General features: G+C 43.3%; 1 protein-coding gene across 1 annotated transcript in view; it reads right to left on the reverse strand.

Moving 5' to 3' along the window:
• Positions 1 to 22,382, reverse strand: part of COL6A1 (collagen type VI alpha 1 chain) — a 115,306-nt gene that overhangs the window by 51,828 nt on the left and 41,096 nt on the right. Inside the window, exons 11-20 of the mRNA XM_069616051.1 lie at positions 18,501 to 18,545; positions 18,353 to 18,379; positions 17,342 to 17,368; positions 16,678 to 16,722; positions 15,632 to 15,685; positions 13,778 to 13,840; positions 11,610 to 11,672; positions 5,804 to 5,857; positions 5,654 to 5,689; positions 885 to 947 (exon numbers count right to left, since the gene is read on the reverse strand). Coding sequence (XP_069472152.1) covers positions 885 to 947; positions 5,654 to 5,689; positions 5,804 to 5,857; positions 11,610 to 11,672; positions 13,778 to 13,840; positions 15,632 to 15,685; positions 16,678 to 16,722; positions 17,342 to 17,368; positions 18,353 to 18,379; positions 18,501 to 18,545 — 477 coding nt within the window. The remainder of the gene's footprint in view (positions 1 to 884; positions 948 to 5,653; positions 5,690 to 5,803; positions 5,858 to 11,609; positions 11,673 to 13,777; positions 13,841 to 15,631; positions 15,686 to 16,677; positions 16,723 to 17,341; positions 17,369 to 18,352; positions 18,380 to 18,500; positions 18,546 to 22,382) is intronic.

Genomic DNA, 22,382 nt, shown 5'->3' on the forward strand with positions numbered 1-22,382 from the left:
AGCCCCTGCGCCCTAAAAACTCTCACAGGTTACTTTATCTTTGCACCATACCCGCCTTAACCCAGAGTGTCTCGTAGGTTGCGCTACCTTAGGCCATTAGTCTCGCTCGCTGGGGTCTGCAGTGACCTTTTTCTGTTCCCCAACCCTCGCGCCATAGGTCCTAGTGCAGTTAATTGTTACCACGCTCCCCGCTTCTATGAAATCAGTTGGCTGGCAAAAGGTGCCATCCAATTGCAAGATCAGGCTGGCACCAGCCTTCCCCGCATGGGTTACTCTACCTTTGACCCCTTACTCTTGCACCCATGTTAAGTTTTAACAGTTGCTCCCCATTCTCCCTTACAATTGACTGTCCCCTAAACCAAACCCTCTCACAGGTCTGAAGATCCTTTTCGGTACCCACAGGGGAATCTGGGTACAGTGAGACTATCTGCTCCTCTCGGTGGATTTAATGAGTGGATGGGGCTATTGCAAGGTGCTTGCCTTGTCAAGAAGCTCTGACAGTTGTGTTTCTTTGACCTTGTGCCCCAGGAACGCTCGGGGGTGCCTCTATGTCTTCCCAGAAGATCCTTATCGGGGCCCACAGGAGGATCTGGGTACAGTGCGACTATCTGCTTCTCTCAGAGGATTTAATGAGCGCATGGGGTTATGGCAAGGTGCTTGCCTTGTCATGAAGCTCTGACAGTTGTGTTCCTTTGACCTTGTGCCCCAGGAATGCTCAGAGGTCCCTCTATGTCTTCCCAGAAGATCCTTATCGGGGCCCACAGTTCACTCTGCTCCTCTAGTGGATTCAGTGAGCGGCTTGGGACTGTGGGAAGTTGATTGTCCTGTCTAAGAGTTCTAATAGTAGGCAACCAGGTACTGTGTGAACATTGTTCAGGATTTACCTTGTCTCCTCTGGTTCCACGTCCCCCCGGGATTCCTGGAGGCCCCCTTTCTCCTGCCCCACCCTGAACAGCAAAGGAAGGAAAGAAGGTAAGTTTTGAAACAATGACATACAATTAACAGGTCAATGCGTAAGAATAGATGATACACACCATGCAGTGCACTCGTCACTTACACACGGTACATATCTTCACGCGTAACATAACACCACACTGTCTTTTACATTGCAACCTGTCATGCGTTGTTCAGTGTGGTAATGTAGGTGCTTGATGTGGTATTTCATTTGCCTTACGTAGCACTCATGGAGACTTACCACCCAACTTGATTACCACTACTGCCACTTTCAATCAGTACAAATCCACCCGATTACAAGTGGCAGCTTGGCAGCGTAAATCCCCATTTTCAGAGGCCGTAGGAGTGGGGGACGTTTTTTGGCAAATTACCACAGGTCCTTGGCAGTAGTTCCTCCAGTTTTGGGCACTATGGTGGAGGATATACCTCCAGCCAAGTGTTGGAGGTATCTCGTCCACATTACTGTCAAACTCATATGATAGCAATTTGGTAAAATTGACAGTAATTCCGTTGCTAGACCTTTCTTACGGGACTACAAGAACAGTAGTCCTTTGGACCTCTCTATGAGTTTGGTGGCAATTCCAGAGGAGCTACTGTCCACTCCGTCCATTGGATTCACCACCAGAGTACTAATGGTGATATGGAGTTTCGGAATCTGCATTACTCCATGGTATTTCCGCGGATTGGCACATTCTCCTGTTTTAGGAAGTAAAGTGGAGGAGTTACCTTTAGCTAAATGCCACAGGCAACTCCACCCTTTATCTCCAAACTCAGAATTTGCCAATGTGGTAAAAGTGCTGGTAAATCTATTACTATCAAAAAGGAATTCACCACCATTGTATTACTGAACCTCTAAAGCTGTAATGATGCCCCAAATGTGGTAATGACCCCATGTGATACTTTGTTTATCTAACATGGCACAGAAAATGCCCTTTATTCATCGCATACAGTATTTTATATGTAACATATTAACCTCGCCTTGTACAGTACTTTGCAAGTGCTTCATTTACTTCACACAGGAAAGTTATATGTATTTTACATCGCATGGTTCTTTAAATGAAGATTACTTACCTGAAAAAAAATATACTTCGCAGTGATCTTTATATGCAGTGCCGGGATGTATGTACCTACTAACATACCCCCAGAATGGAGCACCACGGTGCGGAGGTGCACCGCACACCAACCGCTACTTCAACAGTTGTGGGCCAGGCAAAGATCAGTGGACAAGATCTAGAATTCCTTTTGGAACAAAAAGATTTTTAGGTTTCTCCTGAACACAGATGATCCGCTATTCTTTTGACATGAATGGGAATGCTGTTCTGTTCCATAGGCTGCCTGCCTGTACTGCGAAAGGCTGGATTCCGGGGCGTGTTGAAGTCCCTTCCCGCCAGGCCGTAATGGCCGGCCTGGAGAATATTGAAGCTAAAAGAGGGTTCTGTATTTTAAGAGGTTATCTGACTGATGATTCTATGCCTACAGCCGCTGGCAGCCAGTGAAGCTGTCGGAGGGCCGGTGTGGTGTGCCATCCGAGGGGCAATCTCCTAACACATTCTTTCTGCAGACTGTGGCTTATTAATAGACTGGCAAAGTAGACCTAGGTATTAGAGCCACTAGGGTAAAGCAGAGTAGCCCGAAATCCTCTTCAGCAGTTTCAGATGAAAACAAATTATTTTGTGTCACGTTGTTAATTTCTAGAACGAATGAGCTGACCAGCAGGATGCTCAAAATACTGACCTTTGCTACTGGGGAAAGGCCGTGACCTAAGACTGCTGGCCAAAGGCCTGGATTCATGCTTGTGGCCTGGAGTGCCACAACACTTTGGTCTTCATAGTATTACACTTCAGTCGGTTGAGATTCATCCACTGGTGGACCTCAGCCTTGGAAATAGTAGGTTGGTCTTCCTGACTCCTTCTAACATCGTCTCAATTAATTTCTCAACCCAGAGAAATCTGGGTGTTGCCCACATACATAAACAACTGCATTCCTGAACAGTCATCAAGCGAGTGACTAAGGGCATACATTAAAAAAGCAAGAGTGCCAATGCCGAACCCTGTGGGACTCCACGCAGGCTACTTTTTGTTTGAGAAACATAGCCCCCTAAGTCAACAGACTGAAAGTGACAGACAAGGTCCATTTGAAGGCAACTTTTATGATCCCTAAGCGTGGCATTTGACTGAGAGATCAATTATTTTAATGTATTTGTATTTGGATTTATTGACAATTAGCGAGTCATTGCGAACAGATATGACTTACTAAGTAGGTAACAACAGTGGGCAGAGGCAGTCCTAGAGAAGGGTGCCTTTAGATAAGAGCATTCCTTGATTGAGTGACATATACCAGGTGGTGAAGTGGTAGGAGCGGGAAGGTATACCAGGGACAGGAACGGACGAGCATAGCACTCGCTTGTTTGCCATTGACAGCCTGAGGCCATTATTTACACTTTGACATATAACATTGAGTGGTCTTGAGGGCCTAATGCCTGAGAGGTGGATTGGGTGGTTGAAGGCACTCGGTTTACTATGTATTTCAGTGTTCACTCTAGTAACCTCACATGTCACTTAACATGCACCTTATTTATATCATCTGGTACATTCTGCAATATCGTATTTACCTGACCTGGTAAATAACTATCGGACATCTATTTGCTGCAAACATCACTTGATATGTAAATAGTGACCTCATATGCTGAAAAATGCACCTTATATGTATCTTAAGTGGTGTGTTAAATGTACTTCATTTCCTGATGTTTTACTGCATGTATACTTTGTTTATTCCAAATGGTACATCATTGGTACTTTATGTACTTTAAGAGAAACTCTCTTACATTCAGGTATACATGGTGTAGAATGCTATGTACCCCACACAGTACTTAATATGTACTTTGTTCCAACCATATTGCTCACGAGTGCTTTTTTGTACTTCGTGAAAATTCATATTATTTAATTTATTTACCGCCATTGTACAGTATATGTACTTTATGAACACGTTATGCTACATTATATCTTCTTTCATCACATATTACTTTTATATTTTATTCACATCACGTGGTACTGTATATAAACTTTATCTACCAAGTGTGGAGGTTTATGCTGTACTTTAGTCACAGTACTTCGCTTAGTACTTAATGTTATAGTACACTTGCATTCCATGCTACTTTATATGCGTTTTACTTTTCACATACGGTAGTTTATTAACTTTTGGGGAACCTTTTAATATCACAGGGTTTCCTAAGCATGTGTCTGACATGACCCTTTTAACTCACAACAGAAATGACCCTGACCCACTTGGAGCAGCCATTTAAATAATTCATACACAAGCATATTTGTGCAGGTATTTATGACATAATATAGACCGATCATGGGGTCATTATTGAGGGATAATGACCACACCCATTATAACCTGACTCAAAGGCAACGGCCATGGGTTGGGGAAGGGTCATTATCACAAGTGATTGTAACCCTTCTCCTATATCATTTCATATTTTTCTTATGAATTGAAGAAATGATTACAAAATTACTTAATGACAACCTCAGGATTTTATATTGAATGATGTGGTTCTGGTATGTAAACAATATATCTTTTCCTGATAGTCAATGGGGTTGAGGCAGAAATCTAAACTATCATTTTTAGCATTCGTATTTTTCACTAAATAAAAGGCCCCATTGAAAATGGCTTAAGAACAATGATATTCTAAGTTAGGCACATTTAATTAAGAGTGTTTTTTTGTGTGTTCATTATTTATGAATAATGTTATAGATGATGTAATACACTGAAGGGCACTCACAATAATCACATTTCCCAATACAAATGGTATGAATTGATTATGTGTTTCCACGTTTTGAATTAATTGCAAGGGAGAAGGGTAACAACGTGGTGAGAGTGAAAGGGCATTCAGGACACAGCTGAAAGATGATAGCACCAAACTAAGTAACACGGGGTTCCATCGGGACAGTGAACGGCAAAGGGGCTTTTCACCCTGGTGTTGGAAGGGTGTAACGGAGACTCCCCAACATGAAAGAAGCCTTTTGCCACTTGCCACTGGAAGCCCCATGTTATCATTTCGGGACGTCAGGCATAGTGTGCAATGCCTCTTGCTCGAGTACCTGTGGTGACTAGTTACCCCTCTGTGCTGCCAACCCCACCCACCTGGTTGCACTGCTAACAAGGGTTGCTCCTGAACCGACAGAGTGGCGTGAGCTGTTCAACTCTGCTTGGCTAGAAATGGGGGAGGCTTGGCCACCTATACATTGAACAACGGCCATGTAATGTGTACCCTGCATTACTCTGCCTGGCCAGCTTCTGGATACGCATGGTGAGATGCCCTGCTGTTAGGGGGTTCCCTCTGGTCGCCATACATTACTTATGGTGCACTTTGACTGGCTAGTATAACATGATGTGCAGGGTTTTGGCCTATTCTTCTTCATTCTTGGCTTCAGCTGGTGGTGCTGTCCCGAATGCTAGTGTGACACTCAGGGTGTACCCACAGTGTGGCCATATCGTGCACGTGGTTGTAATGCAATGGTTGCTCTCGCATCAAACACAACTTGTTTTTAACTTAAAGTACAATTCCGTTGATATCTAGGTGTGAGTGTCTATCAGTGTGCATCTGGCCCTGCTCCTGGCACAGACTATTTCCAGCATTCAGTATTCATCAGGTCACACATCACTCGTAATGAAGAAGAACTGTGTTGGGTCTTACCCTCTCTCCAGGGGGCCCGTCTGGACCAGCATCACCCTGAGGAAAAGGAAAATGAAGAACAATTAATGCTTTTGCTTGAAAAACAACAGCAGGATGGAGAGGTTCTCACTTCACAATCAACACACGGGAAATAATCCCTTGTTCTCTTACCTCATCTCCGGCTTCGCCCTTTTCTCCAGGCTGCCCGGGACCTCCAGCATCACCCTGTGGAGAAGAGAACACAGCACAAGAACTAACTAGCTAGTAAAGAGTTAACAAAAGTGGACCAGTAACAAGAGTGGAGGAACAGAAATGTGCTATTTCGGTCTGGCCAATCAGATCCTGAAATTGGGTAGTCCCCACAGAAGAGGGACTAATAAATACTCACAACTCTGAACTAACCAGGGGACAACTGAACAGTGCAGAAGTGCTGCATAATATTGTACTGACCTGTGGTTAGGAGGAGCCATGCTGGAGGAGAGCGACCAATGGAAGGAAATTATACCGTATGAAAAAGACTACTGGATAAAATAATTTACTTCAAGAAAATGCCTGATGGAAACTAATGCAGCAAATGGAACAACCACTAGACAGTAGAAAACTGTAGTGTGGATGCACACTTCACAGAAGAAAGGAGAACAATGGAAAACATATTATAGTGAGACACCTAACAGTGGATATCCCCTTCACAGTAGGAAAAGGGCCAAACGAAGACATGCTATGATAGGAAAATGTCCACACTGCACAGAAGAACATTGGCAAATGGAAAATAAGTTTGCAGTGGGAAAATCCCTAAACTCTTTCTGCAGCCACTAAATAAAACATGCTGTACTACACGAACTTCAAGTAAGAAAACATACTGCATAGTTGGACCTTCAAGAAAGAAATGAGGCTCCAGAGTAGCCTTTTGCACCAAAGACAAATAGTCTACTATTGGAACTTCCCCAAAGAAAATATGGTGTAGGGGGAACTTCATCAAAGAAAACATGCTGTGCAGTATGAACGATATAAAAATATGCTGTAACACAGGAACTTCCCCAAAGTAAAAGCACAGCATAGGAGGACCTTCATCAAATAAAATATTCTGCATATTAAGAACTTCAACAAAGAATGCATTCTGTACAGTGTGTACTACATCAAAGAAAACATGCTCTACAATCAGAACCTCCGCTATGAAACTATGCTGTATATGAGGATCTTCATCACAGAAAACATGCGTCTACAATATGAAGGTTACAAAAGAAAACATGGTGTACAGCACAACATTTTACAAAGAAAGCATTCTGTATCGAAGGAACTTCATAAAATAGCACGTTCTGCATAGTAAGAACTTCAACAAAGAAAACATGCTCAGCGACATCAACATCACCAAAGGAACTATGCTGCACAGTGGAAATTAACCAAAGAAAACCATGCTGCACACTACAAACATCAGCAAAGAAAGTATGCGAGACATTACAAACTTCACCAAAGAAACCATGCTGCACACTACAAACACCACCAAAGAAAGTATGCGGGACATTACAAACTTCACCAAAGAAATCATGCTGCACACTACACACTTCACCAAAGAAAATATGCGGGACATTACAAACTTCACCAAAGAAACCATGCTGCACACTACAAACTTCACCAAAGAAAATATGCAGGACATTACAAACTTCACCAAAGAAACCATACTGCACACTACAAACTTCACCAAAGAAAATATGCGGGACATTACAAACTTCACCAAAGAAACCATGCTGCACACTACAAACACCACCAAAGAAAATATGCGGGACATTACAAACTTCACCAAAGAAACCATGCTGCACACTACAAACACCAGCAAAGAAAGTATGCGGGACATTACAAACTTCACCAAAGAAACCATGCTGCACACTACAAACACCACCAAAGAAAGTATGCGGAACATTACAAACTTCACCAAAGAAACCATGCTGCACACTACAAACTTCACCAAAGAAACCATGCTGCACACTACAAACACCACCAAAGAAAGCATGCGAAACATTACAAACTTCACCAAAGAAACCATGCTGCACACTACAAACACCACCAAAGAAAATATGCGGGACATTACAAACTTCACCAAAGAAACCATGCTGCACATTACAAACACCACCAAAGAAAGTATGCAGAACATTACAAACTTCACCAAAGAAACCATGCTGCACACTACAAACACCACCAAAGAAAGTATGCAGAACATTACAACCTTTACCAAAGAAACCATGCTGCACACTACAAACTTCACCAAAGAAAATATGCTGGACATTACAAACTTCTCCAAAGAAACCATGCTGCACACTACAAACTTCACCAAAGAAAGTATGCGGGACATTACAAACTTCACCAAAGAAACCATGCTGCACACTACAAACTTCACCAAAGAAAGTATGCGAGAAATTACAAACATCACCAAAGAAAATATGCTGCACGGTACAAACTTCACCAAAGAAAATATGCGGGACATTACAAACTTCACCAAAGAAACCATGCTGCACACTACAAACTTCACCAAAGAAAGTATGCGGGACATTACAAACTTCACCAAAGAAACCATGCTGCCCACTACAAACTTCACCAATGAAAATATGCAGGACATTACAAACTTCACCAAAGAAACCATGCTGCCCACTACAAACTTAACCAAAAAAAATATGATGGACATTGCAAACTTCACCAAAGAAACCATGCTGCACGCTACAAACTTCACCAACGAAAAAATGCGGGACATTACAAACTTCACCAAAGAAACCATACTGCACACTACAAACTTCACCAGAGAAAATATGCTACATGGTAGGACAGTAAGCAAAGAAACCATGCTGCACACTACAAACTTAACCAAAGAAAATATGATGGACATTACACACTTCACCAAAACAATTAAGCTCAGCAACATCATCTTCACGAAAGAAATTATGTTGCACAGTAGGAAAATAACCAAAGAAACCATGCTGGACACTGCAAACATCACCAAACAAAACTTAGTAAATAGTAGGAAATTAACCAAAGAAAACATGCTGGACACTGCAAACATCACCAAAGAAAATATACTGCACACTACAAACTTCACCAAAGAAAATATGCTGGACATTACAAACTGCACCAAAGAAACCATGCTGCACACTACAAACTTACCAAAGAAACCATGCTGCACACTACAAACTTTACCAAGGAAAGTATGTGGGACATTACAAACTTCATCAAACAAACCATGCTGCACACTACAAACTTCACCAAAGAGAATATGCTGGACATTACAAACTTCACCAAGGAAAGTATGCGGGACATTACAAACTTCACCAAAGAAACCATGCTGCACACTACAAATTTCACCAAAGAAAATATGCTGGACATTACAAACTTCACCAAAGAAAGCATGCTGCACAATACAAACTTCACCAAAGAAAATATGCTGGACATTACAAACTTCACCAAAGAAACCATGCTGCACACTACAAACTTCACCAAAGAAAGTATGCGGGACATTACAAACTTCACCAAAGAAAGCATGCTGCACACTACAAACTTCACCAATGAAAATATGCAGGACATTACAAACTTCACCAAAGAAAGCATGCTGGACATTAAAAACTTCACCAAAGAAAGCATGCTGCACACTACAAACTTCACCAAAAAAAATATGGGGGACATTACAAACTTCACCAAAGAAACCATGCTGCACACTACAAACTTCACCAAAGAAAGTATGCGGGACATTACAAACTTCACCAAAGAAAGCATGCTGCACACTACAAACTTCACCAAAGAAAGTATGCGGGACATTACAAACTTCTCCAAAGAAAGCATGCTGCACACTACAAACTTCACCAAAGAAAATATGCGGGACATTACAAACTTCACCAAAGAAAGCATGCTGCACACTACAAACTTCACCAAAGAAAGTATGCGGGACATTACAAACTTCACCAGAGAAAGCATGCTGCACACTACAAACTTCACCAAAGAAAGTATGCGGGACATTACAAATTTCACCAAAGAAAGCATGCTGCACACTACAAACTTCACCAAAGAAAATATGCTGGACATTACAAACTTCACCAAAGAAAGCATGCTGCACACTACAAACTTCACCAAAGAAAATATGCGGGACATTACAAACTTCACCAAAGAAACCATGCTGCACACTACAAACTTCACCAAAGAAAGTATGCGGGACATTACAAACTTCACCAAAGAAACCATGCTGCCCACTACAAACTTCACCAACGAAAATATGCAGGACATTACAAACTTCACCAAAGAAACCATGCTGCACGCTACAAACTTCACCAACGAAAAAATGCGGGACATTACAAACTTCACCAAAGAAACCATGCTGCACACTACAAACTTCACCAGAGAAAATATGCTGCATGGTAGGACAGTAAGCAAAGAAACCATGCTGCACACTACAAACTTAACCAAAGAAAATATGATGGACATTACACACTTCACCAAAACAATTAAGCTCAGCAACATCATCTTCACGAAAGAAATTATGTTGCACAGTAGGAAAATAACCAAAGAAACCATGCTGGACACTGCAAACATCACCAAAGAAAACTTAGTAAATAGTAGGAAATTAACCAAAGAAAACATGCTGGACACTGCAAACGTCACCAAAGAAAATATACTGCACACTACAAACTTCACCAAAGAAAATATGCTGGACATTACAAACTGCACCAAAGAAACCATGCTGCACACTACAAACTTACCAAAGAAACCATGCTTCACACTACAAACTTCACCAAGGAAAGTATGCGGGACATTACAAACTTCATCAAACAAACCATGCTGCACACTACAAACTTCACCAAAGAAAATATGCTGGACATTACAAACTTCACCAAGGAAAGTATGCGGGACATTACAAACTTCACCAAAGAAACCATGCTGCACACTACAAACTTCACCAAAGAAAATATGCTGGACATTACAAACTTCACCAAAGAAAGCATGCTGCACACTACAAACTTCACCAAAGAAAATATGCTGGACATTACAAACTTCACCAAAGAAAGCATGCTGCACACTACAAACTTCACCAAAGAAAATATGCTGGACATTACAAACTTCACCAAAGAAACCATGCTGCACACTACAAACTTCACCAAAGAAAGTATGCGGGACATTACAAACTTCACCAAAGAAACCATGCTGCACACTACAAACTTCACCAAAGAAAGTATGCTGGACATTACAAACTTTACCTAAGAAAACATTCCGATCAGTTAGAAATCCAGGAAAAACGCTTTACTGAGTAGACAAAAAATACAAGGAAATACGTTCTACAGTAGACAAATTACCCAACCGATAAACATGTTAAGGTTAGAAACTATTCAATTAAACCCTACAGTAGATCTGACCAATGGAGTAATACTTTATAGCTAAATCCAGGCCAATGGAAACCTGCAATATAAACGGCCAATGAAAAAACACTTTTCGTCCCACTCTGATATTGGTTTTCACATAGTAAAGTGTGTGTGCCTGCTTTAGATTCGTCCTCAAAAAACAGCTGAAATCCTTCAAGGTGGACGGGGGAGGGTGGCAATGGTGGTTTACACTACATCTTTCTGCATGCTGGAGAAAAGCACTGGTTGGCATATGGCTCACACCATATATACCCAGGGCGGTGGTTGCCAGGCAGCTGTTCTATGTTATAAAGGTGACACAGGAGCCATCTAAATGGTACCCTGATGCCATAGACATGCTGGCATATAACACTTCATGCCAATCTAGTAGCAGCGTGTCTTGTAATAATTCCTCATGTTAAGACTTAAGTGCTTTTTCCTTCAGTGCCCTTGCACGACTCCTTCCCCCTCCCCAGCCCGCGGTTTTTCAGCTTGTACTTTAAGTTAGTGGTGTGGTGGTGTGGTTAGTGGTGTGGAAGAGCAGCATACAGGGAGTTGTCTGGAAAACACCCATTACACCAATGCCCACAACCCGTCCCGAGCCTTACCTTATCGCCGGGGTTTCCGCTGTTCCCAACTCTGCCGGGGCCTCCATTTGCCCCTGGTTCTCCCTGCACAAAGACAGAGGGGGGAGAATAAATTAGCTTACTCTGAGCTGCAGACAGACCACATTCAGCAAGTTGTCATACAGAAAAAGACAGAACTATTTACACACCCAGAGCTTTAAGCATGATAGTAGACTCAGGCAAGCCTGGAACCTTGAATAGTGGATCCACCAAAGCAAAGGCGGAACGGTACCCGCACATCAGACACAGCCAGAAAGCTGGATTCTATCATAAAACCCGGAGCAAAACCCAGATCGTGCAGTCTACTAAGCTATCAGACACTGACAAATCTTTACCACAACTCAGGACGCATGATTCTACCAAAACAGTAACACTAAATGGAAGCCACCAAATACTAAACATGGCTCAGGACTGAAGGCTCTGTGAAGCCCCAAACAATATATACGAGACTAGGATTTACCAGACACAGAACAAAGCTCGCGTCACGACGTCTGCTAAACCAAGGCTACTGCCAAGGACAGCAGATTCTCCCAAGCTCAGCACACAACACAGGACACCCGGTTCTAACAACACAAGCACCTTATCAAGAAGCCAAATGCAAACATTCACCGAAGATTACAGGGGACGCCAGGCTCTGCCACATCAGAACATCAAATGTAGCTTCGGTAATGCAAATTGTATATAACATGTTCAATGTGCTATAGAAGTAACATATTTCCATTATTCTATTAACTGCAGAACAATACCCAGGCTATTTGAGCCCCAAATGTAGAATAATACAGGGAAACCAAATGCAACCAGCCCCATAACATTACCCAGGACTACACCCAGGTTCCGGATGATGCTACATCCCCAGAAAATTCCAAGAGCACTGATGCTACAAAATCTAGAACAAGATCTAGTAAACCAGAAACAGGCAAGTTCAGAAAAATAACAAGAGCCCCAGTCCTGCCAAACCCATCCCATTGCTAAGGAGACTGACGTTATCGAACCCAGAACATTTCTCAGGAGACCAACCCAGGACATCAGAGTCTAACAACCACATACGACCATTGACACCTGGCTCAGGCTCAACAACACCAAGAACAATTATCAAGATAAAAGCTTTGCCAAACCAAGAACATTATCCAGGATGCTGACTCTGTAGACCTCCAAAAATACCAAGGATACCAGAGTCAGTAAGCCCCAGTACATTATCCGGGATCGATCCAAGGATGTATGTCACCCAGGAAAAGTGCCTTTTTTGGCACATACCCCTATCTGGCATTTTGGCAGACTTGTTACATGGTTCCATTCTTGCATCCATTTTCGCTTCTTTCCAGGAAACTCCAGAGGCGGCTATCTGGTATTGCTTCTCACAACATACTGAAAAGTAGACTCTGCCATACCCCCAATTTTACTAAGACCCCAGACACTACCAAGCTCAGAACAATAGTTGCGAGTATGAGAGCTTGACAAGCACTGAACATTACCTAGAACATTAGTCAAAGTAGCTTTGAGGTCTGGCTACATACGGTTAAATATCCACAAGCTGAGTACACTCGTATCTATCCCTTTTTGGTCAACTTGTGTCATCTAAAAATTCCTACAGGTGCCGTACTCTCCTCTTCTCGTTTGTCGTTCCCTGAATTCCCCTTACTACTCTTCTGTTCACTCTTGCAAGATCCCCCTAGAAAATGCATCCTCGTGTTCGTTGTCTCCAGCGACAAATACACAATCTTGATACAGGAAACATTACTCATCAGGAAGACTAGTATCTTAATATCACCTTTATTGCCGATACTCATCCTTTGATATCTTGCCTCATCAGCTACCCCGCACCAATCAATGTCTTTCTTTGAAGTGCGTTTCTCTTGAGTTAGAATGAGAGCTCTTCACTTGACTATTACCTGATGTGATACACACTAACCTCGAACACCTACTTTCCCAACCTTTTTGTCATTGCCGCTCAAATAACTTTGTCAAGGTATAATGTGAAATTATTAAACAAATGTGTACAAGGCATCAGAGGTTGTATCGACCAAACATCAGTAGGTGGATCATCAAAGCCAAGGTCTAGCGACATTTGTGATTCATCCTTCAATTACGCTGAAAGAGTAGAGATGGCGGTTAAGCATACGATTGATGGTAAGTCGGGTACATGGTCTCACCTTGCCTCCCTTTGGGCCATAAGATCCTGGGTCTCCTTTCGGCCCAGGTGGGCCAGCCTCTCCCTGTTAATATGAGAAGTTCATGTCAGATGATGCAATGATTTCATAATGTTCCATGCATTTATTGGATGTTTGCACCCTGCCCAGGCGTGTCCATTACATCAGCACCCTTTATCAATAGCTCAGCCCACCCAACCCAATACCCATGCTACCTTATCACTCACAGAACAGTCCCTTTGGTAGTCAGTGATTATTTTACGAATTGTAAACAGCACATTTTTTTTACCACACATTATCTTTACTGCATATTTCCCACAAAATGCAGGGGGTCGGTTTGGGTGTGGCAATATGTGATGTGATATGAGATGGGGAGAGGTGGGTCGGTGAGGTGGACGATTTTAGCAGACACAAAATCAATAAAGGTTGTGCGATAAGAAGAAATTGGTGAATAAATGTTTGGTAGAAACACATGGAACTGTCCTTTCACCAGCATCATGTTTCAGGCATTCACCCACCTACACATAGCATTCTGCCATTACCAGGAAGTTAAGCTCCTGATCAATGCTCGGATTTCCAAATCAAGCGTCAGTGTAAAGGCATTCATCATCCATACCGCTGCCTCAGTGATAAAGACAAAGGCTCCGTTATCTACATACATGTCCCCGTTATCCATCTATTCACTGCAATATCCTCATATCTGCCTGCACTACCCAAATACCTGTCCCCATATCTAGATACACGTCTCCAATTCTCAAAACATCTGCTCCATTATCAGACAGAGGTAGATCTCTTGGGTCAGTCCCTAGGATTAATGTAGGCCCCCAAGGACAATCTTGTTAACTGGAGGAAGACATGTGAGGGTAGTGTTGGTAGTTTTATGTAGACCACCGAGGCTGAGAACTGTCAGAGTACCTTAAGACAGTCTTGTTTGCTAAAGGTAGATCTATGAGGCCATACTTATTGGGTTGTAATCCCCGGATGTGACCTAGCAGTTCGGGCTGGACTGACCCTTTTGGGATAGGACAAGGCCTGATTTGCATATGGTTTTTAGCCTTCTGTAATGGCTTGGCAGGCTGAAAAACGATGGTCTGGAGAGTTGCCCAGAGCTGTGCCCGTGGTTATGATTATTTCAAAACCTTCCAGCCATCACCTTTCTGTTTTGCTAAAGTCACCCCGAGTGGGACGGGTATGTCCAGATGTGGGTCCCGAGTTTGCCGGGCCTAGAGACCCAAGCTACTCCTCACTAATGACGCCCAACAAGCTGAAACATGTCTGGGGATGCTTGTGGTCTCCTGCAGAAGGGATGTGACCTAGCAGTTTGGGCTGGACTCACCCGTTTGGGGTAGGGCAAGACCTGATTTGCATTTGGTTTTTAGCCTTCTGTAATGGCTTGGCAGGCTGAAAAACGATGGTCTGGAGGGTTGCCCAGAGCTGTGCCCGTGGTTATGATTATTTCAAAACCTTTCAGCCATCACCCTTTTATTTTGCTGTAATCCCTGGAGAACCGTAGCGTACATGTGAAGACAGCCTTGCCAAATCGATGTAATCAAGGACATCTTTGTCAAATAGTGGCAGATGATCTGAGAGCGAATTAACTCAAGTGAAGCACAGTCACACTGGGAACAGGGCAATGCTGTGCGTTATACCCAATCAAATCAGCCCTATATCCCAGTTTGATAAGTTGAGTACCACACGTGGGTAATAATAGTAACATTTATTTAAAAAGTGCTTAGAAGCTATAGAACTCCGACATGGAATCAAATTATTATGTAGTCGATCAGTATGAGGAGCTAATTTGCTCCTCCTTAATACATTCACCTCCACCACTAGGCCTCTTATAGTAGAATCACTTACATCAAATCCAGGTGATCCTTTGCAGCCAGCTAACCCGGGGAATCCAACTTCGCCCTGACAAGAGAACACAACGAAATATGATAAGAAAAAAATATAGCCACCTTGAATCAGCTGGAACAGCAAAAGACTTGACTCGCACACCCCAGAAACAAGACGTAGCCTTGGGCGATGAGAAGAAATTGCAGCAGGCACCACTCACAGAGTTAAAATAGATGGACCTCAAGCAATATTAGAATCAGAGTCAGATATAGCAAGGAGGCTAGAAGGAAGGCACAGAGGGATTACCCTTGGTGATGGTTGGCTGTGGGGTTTGATGAAGATTGTATAGGATTGGTTGTGAGGGAGAGAGTGATGTAGGGATGAAGAGGCAGAGTATGATTGGGGTGAGGTGATAAAATGTATGTTAGCGGAGGACGGTATGTGTATTTAGGGATGGGGAACTTTAAGCTTGAGTAAATGTCAGATTGGATGGCAAATGTTGGTTGGTTGGGACTGTTGGGTAGGTGGTTGGGACTGATGGGTGGAAGGGATTGGGTTTTTGGTGGAGGGTGTCTGTACATTTGGGTGGAAGGTAGGATGTGTGGTGGAAATGGATGTTGAATGAAACGCTGGTTTAGAGATTACATGATAGTAGGAGTAAAGGATGGGTGGAGGATGGGATAAGAAGTCGGATAAAGAGTAAAATTTGAGGATGGATGGAATGTGAGAAGGGAGGATGGAGGTTGGATGGAACGTGGGATTTTAGAATGGAGGTTGGATGAGAAGTGGGACTGAATGTTGGTTGGATGGTGGGTTCGGAGGATAGAGGTTAGAATTATAGATGGAGGGGATGGTGTCACTGGAAATTAAAATTTGTATCAAGGTTGAAGGTCCTTAAAGGCTGGTGGAGGTTGGTATTTGAGGTTGTGTAGGTAGTCACATTGGAAATACTGTGAGAGATTAGTTTAAGGAGGCGGGTTGATATGGCAAGAAATTGGAGTTTAGCGGGTGGAACTCAGGGGAGAAATGTGTTGTCCAAGACGTCATGAATTTGTTGAGAAACTTACCTTCAATCCATCAATGCCATCAATGCCTATACGACCTTTATCACCCTAAGAAAAAAGAGAAGACATTTAAACTCTATAGACAAAAGGCTGCTACATAGAGTGAAAATCTACAAGTCAAGCTGTTAGGGAGAATTCTCTTATAAGGCTAATTTCCCAAACCTAGTGAGTCCCCCAGCAGCTTTGCTGGATTTTTGGGGTTTGTTTTTTTCTACTAAAGTCACCATTGACTTTACTAGTCCAAAATTGTGAACAGAACCAGTACAAACCATCATATAGACCTTAAATTGAATCATCCACACCCATCCCTTCTTCTCCTGGGCAAATCCCTTCTCAGCTCAACCCCTCCTGACTGCCCAACATTGATATCTTTCAATATCCAGTCTCTCTTTTTCCAACTAACACCCAACAAAAACACAAACACACCACACACTAAGCATATAAGCATATGCACACCCACAAACACGCAAGGGTAACTCCCAGGCAGCTTCACAGAGATAACCTAATAGAAACCCATGCTGTGCACCCCAACAGTCCCACTAATCCACTGAAAAAGCACCTTTTTACATGCAGGACGCAAAGAGTCAACAGGCCAGCTATGTACATGGAAACATTTCCGCTATAAAGAGACTCAGTTACTTAACATTTCATGCAACTCAGTACTGACCTTTGAACCTTTGGCACCTCGTCCTCCCTGTGGAATAAATAAAAAAATTAAAAAAATTCTTGAATAAAGGGTCTACTATCTGGGTATATTTTTAGCACATGGAGAAGACAGTTCACATTGTGATTCAGCATAACGCATCCAGGATATGATACTCGTGTGGGGCAGAGATTGGCATCTCATGGCTACTTTGAGGGACTTGTCTCTATGACAGGCATCCTGTGCCTGTGGAACACATGTAGCGGGCAGCTAGCACATGCATCATGCTGAAGTGGAATCTTAAGAGGGTCGTCCAGTTTCTGGAGCTTGTGTTGTGTGTCTCAAGTCATTGTTGAGAGTCCGAAAGCCTCACATGTCTTTAGTGAGTGTGGGTCATCTGGTGAAGCTATTGTGTATGTGCAGAAGTCATTATGCAACTGAAGTGACTGCCACACTTTCCGGCAGAGTGTCACGTGTCTGAAGGAGACTTTAAACAACTGGAATGGGCACTTTCATGGATCTCCAATGGGCCTGACACATCTGGAATGGGTGTTCCATCTCAGCATGAGCTTTGCTGATCTGTGGTGGGGGCCGCAGTTTGTAGTGAGCATCCACTGCCTGTGTCTGTCCTGTCTGAAGGGAATGTCATGAGTCTGAGAGTTGCAGTGGCGATGATGTCCCTGCAGTCAGTATCTCGTGTTTGGTGGAACGCCATGGATTTGGAGCTGGTGTATCTTGTCAACTACATAAATTCGACTTGCTCGTGAGAAAGGAATGCAGGTCTCAAGACTGCAATGACATCTTTGTCCGGTGCAGTGATGGCCATATGATGCAGTGCTGTGCTTTATAGTGACTTTGTCAGAATCTGATAGGACGGTTGTGGATTTCCTCCCTACTCCTCTGTCTGCTTGAAGCCATCTTGTGCGGCACTGTCATTAAGGCACAGTGTAGAGTAACGAATGATGTGGATATTATTTAAGAAAATAATTGCTTCCAGTCCAGTTGCTCCAGTGACTGGAAAAAAGCAACACTCACCTTATCACCACGGCTGCCTCTGTCACCCTATGGGGTACAAAAGGAAATTATGTGTTAGTTATACATGAGCACCAACCAAGGTTGCAAAGCTGTGCTATGTTTTAAATGAAATGACTTTGAATTCTGCCTGTAAGACAACGAGACTCACCTTGGGGCCTTGGTAACCGACGGGTCCGATGTCTCCTTGTCGTCCCTACAAAAAAATACAAAATGGCCGTCAGATTTCCCCCGGTGACGATATGCTACATCTGCAAGCTGTCGTGCCTAATATCACCCATCATGTGACTCTCATCCTACGCTTCCTAAAAAAATAGAGTGTGAAACTGAAGAGCCCAGCGGCCGGCTACAGTAGTATCTCATTCGCGGCATATGTGGATATCTTTAAGATCATGCGTGAAAGTTCACTCAGGCTTTGAGCCACAGACACAACTCTACTCCTCTATGCACAACTCAACAGCTGTGCGAAAGATAATGAATTAAAAGGCCATGTACGTGCACTAAGAGTACAGTTCTGTAATTCTAAAATACTGGCCAAATGCCACCACTCTGCACTTCAAGTGAGATTCAAACTTACACTAAGGAAACGTGGCATCGCTCTGCTCTACAAGAAAAGCTCAATTCCTCTATAATGTAGGGGAAAATGCTAACTTCTGTGCTGGAGGCGAGATGCCACAACTCCCCTAAATATGCACAATTCTATTTCGCTGCACTGTAGGTGAAAGAGGCTCAACGATCCTGCACTAGAGTCAAGACTACACCCTTCTAGCCTATGGACTGAAGTGACACCACTTGGCACCGTAAGTAAAATTCCACCAAAAGATACTGGGGCTCATTATGGGTTTGCTGGTAACCCGCCAGCAATTCCGGCGGGTTACCGGCAAACCTGTGTAGAGGAGGTCCCAAATATAGCCTGCACTCCAGCCGCCCTTTTTGAAGTACCAGGAATGTTCACAATGAGATATGTGAAGTATGATGAGCAGATAAACCAGCAGAGAGCTCTGCCCAGTGCCTATCAGAAGAGCAATACCTATTGAAGTACTAATAACCAGGCAACCATGGAGAGTAAGGTATCCATTGAGAAAACCCAACCAGCAAATAACACGAAATGAAGATTGCTTAAACACTGTCCCAGAAGAGACTCAACAGGCCTTAATTGAAAATGAATTATGACATCACGAGGGCCCGGACAGACTCCCATATGAAAGAAACGACAGTCAAAAAATGGACACACAGAGACAAAACACCACGAATAAGGATATCATGAACATAGAAAGAAAGACAATGTTGAAATATAAAGAAATTTAAACTGTAAAGCAGGATGAAGCTATTCAACCAGCTAACGCCTGTAAATATGCTTGTAACCGCAAGAAGATAAGAAAACAGTGCGGCTTACTATGCTTAGTAGAAGAATAGAGCGGCAGGCGCCACCTATATATCTACCTCAACAAAGCACACTATATAAGTGTGAGTCCACTTTATACAAAAGCAGAATTAACGCAGGTTACTAAGGGTCAAACAGGACAGGAATCGTATTCCAGCTAAAACAAGAAAAGAGACGGCGGAATCGAAACTTAGCAAGAAGCAGCTTGTGCCTGGGAAATCGAGGTCAAACCAAGAGAGGGAGGCGGACAGTAGCTCCGGAGAATCGTAACTTAAAAACAGAGCAGCCTGCCCCGTGAAGGTCGAGATAAAGAGGCGCAGGCAGGTGGCAAGCCGAGTAAAGAATTTAATGCACAAATAGAAGGAAAACTAAGCAGATTCACGATGTGCTAGCACGTGACCAGCCAAGCGAGAAGAGCCACCTACGCCTGGCTGTCTCCCAAACAGAAGAACATAACTTTTCCTGACAAGAAGCTACAGTTTCGAGGCCGACCACAGCCAACTAATTGACACATAGCACTAAAGTACTGATTGATGGAAGGGAGGCTGGGTGAATCTTGGGGTATCCTGCACCTGGTTGACCATTCTGCGTGCTGCTAATTAAAGTGGAGATTTATGCATGGGGTTGAAGCCAACCTTACGTTCACCTTAGTAATTTTGGGGGAAGGGCTTAGACGCCCACCTAATGATGTTTATCCAATCCTCACACTCCGTTACCATGTACAGATATAGCACCTATATTTAAATTACCTTTTTCAACCAATAGAATTGCATGCCAAACTTTTGAATGTTACACGTCAATGATGACAAATTTTGAGTATAACTGTTACTGATTGCATAAAGTCGTTTGGAGTTGAAGCGAGAAGGACTATTGCATCACTGTTGATAACCATGTTTCCCGGTTTTTGTACTTGTCATTAAACCAAACCATTGAGTTGTCCTTATTGATTGGTATTGGAGTAAAAACCTGCACCCTCATCCACCTCAAGGTGCAGCTATCTCGTCTTAAAGTACTTGAGAGCGAGCTCTGACTCCATGGGCCGGTCAGGGGTCGCTTTCTCTCCTGTACACCTGCCTTACCATTACCGGTACCTGATACGCCGGTATAACCGGGATATCACGCGTGCCAGCAACGGCGGTCTGTTCCCATTCCATGGAGTCACGTAGGACTCAATGGATGGGTTTGCCACAATCACTGGCACTGGAACTAATCACCGGTGCCGGTGATTGTGTAAATTATTTGCGAGTAGTGGCCTGAACTAATGGCAGCTCAGCCCTGCCGCTGGATCAGACCCTACCGGCAAAGTTGGAGTGCGCTGGTCTGATAAAAATGCCAGAGCCAGTATTACCAGCATTTTTTTCCTGCATTTTTACCAGACCAGCACAGTCGGAATGACGTCTAAACCTACATACTTTTGTACTGGTGGTCAAACTCCATCCTCTCGCACTACAGGCAAAATTTCTCCACTCTGAACTATGCAAAACATTCCACATTATATTCTACACAATAAGTTAAAATACTCTGATCTTCACAGCAGACAGAACACCAGCACTGTCTATTGTCAGTAAAATGGACTCAACCAGCCTGAATTATAGGCAAGAACCCATCCTTCTACCCTATGGTGCAAATTCCATAACTTGGCACTTTTCGCACTATTCGCAAATGTCCACCCATTGACACTAAGCCCAGCACTTGTTTCTTCTCCGCGTGAAACTGCATTCTTCCAACACCGCAGGCTAAACGCCACCACTCTGCACTATGTAAAACATTCCACTGCTCTTCACAATAAGTGTAAGTCCACCGCTCTGTACTTCAGACAGAACTCTAGTGCTCTGCACTACATGTGAAGTGCTACTGCTTGGCCCTAAAGGACAATCTTGAGTATTCTATACTACTGCCAAGTAGAACCCTCCCACAATACAGATACAACTACACCATTCATCATGTTCATTGCTCTGCACCACAGGCAAAACCTGCCACCTCTGGACTACAGGTGAACCTCTGTCCTTATACGCCTCAGCTTTACATTCTCTGCTTAGTGCTGCACGCTGGACTTCACTGCCCTGCAATGCACTATAGTTAATACTCCAGCCCTCGGCAGAACAGGTGAAACTCAATTTTAGCTATTTCAAATATTTTGGGGGGGTCATTACGAGTATGCCGGTCTGGAAATAAGATGCCAGTAACAACATCGGCAACTCCAAGTCTGATGGTAGGGGCAGTGAACTGCAAGCAGGCCTGACCTGCCGGTAGTTCAGGCCCCTACCAGCAGTGAATTCATTGAATCACCGGCACCATTAACAACTGTGTTGGTGATTCAGTGGTTCCCATCCACGGGAATGGGAACTTACTGTCACTCCACTGCCCGTAATATTCCGGTAATACCGGGATATCAGAAGGTGGAAGCGGTAAACCGAGATTGCTGGTAAGCCACCGGTAGAACTGGCAATCTTGCAATGACCCCCATTGACTGGGAATTTATAGTACAAGAAAACCTTAACAGCTTGGAACTACAGGCTAAACACCACTACTCTACACAACAGGTGAAGCACTACTTCTTGGTGCACCAGGAGCTTGGAGCTCAACCTTCCAATGTCACAAGAAGATAGAGCTCAAGCATCTTTGGGAAACTGCGGCATTGCTTCATAT

The sequence above is a fragment of the Ambystoma mexicanum genome, chromosome 9, assembly GCF_040938575.1.
Source record: "Ambystoma mexicanum isolate Mex_15411 chromosome 9, UKY_AmexF1_1, whole genome shotgun sequence".
NCBI classification, from domain to species: domain Eukaryota; kingdom Metazoa; phylum Chordata; class Amphibia; order Caudata; family Ambystomatidae; genus Ambystoma; species Ambystoma mexicanum.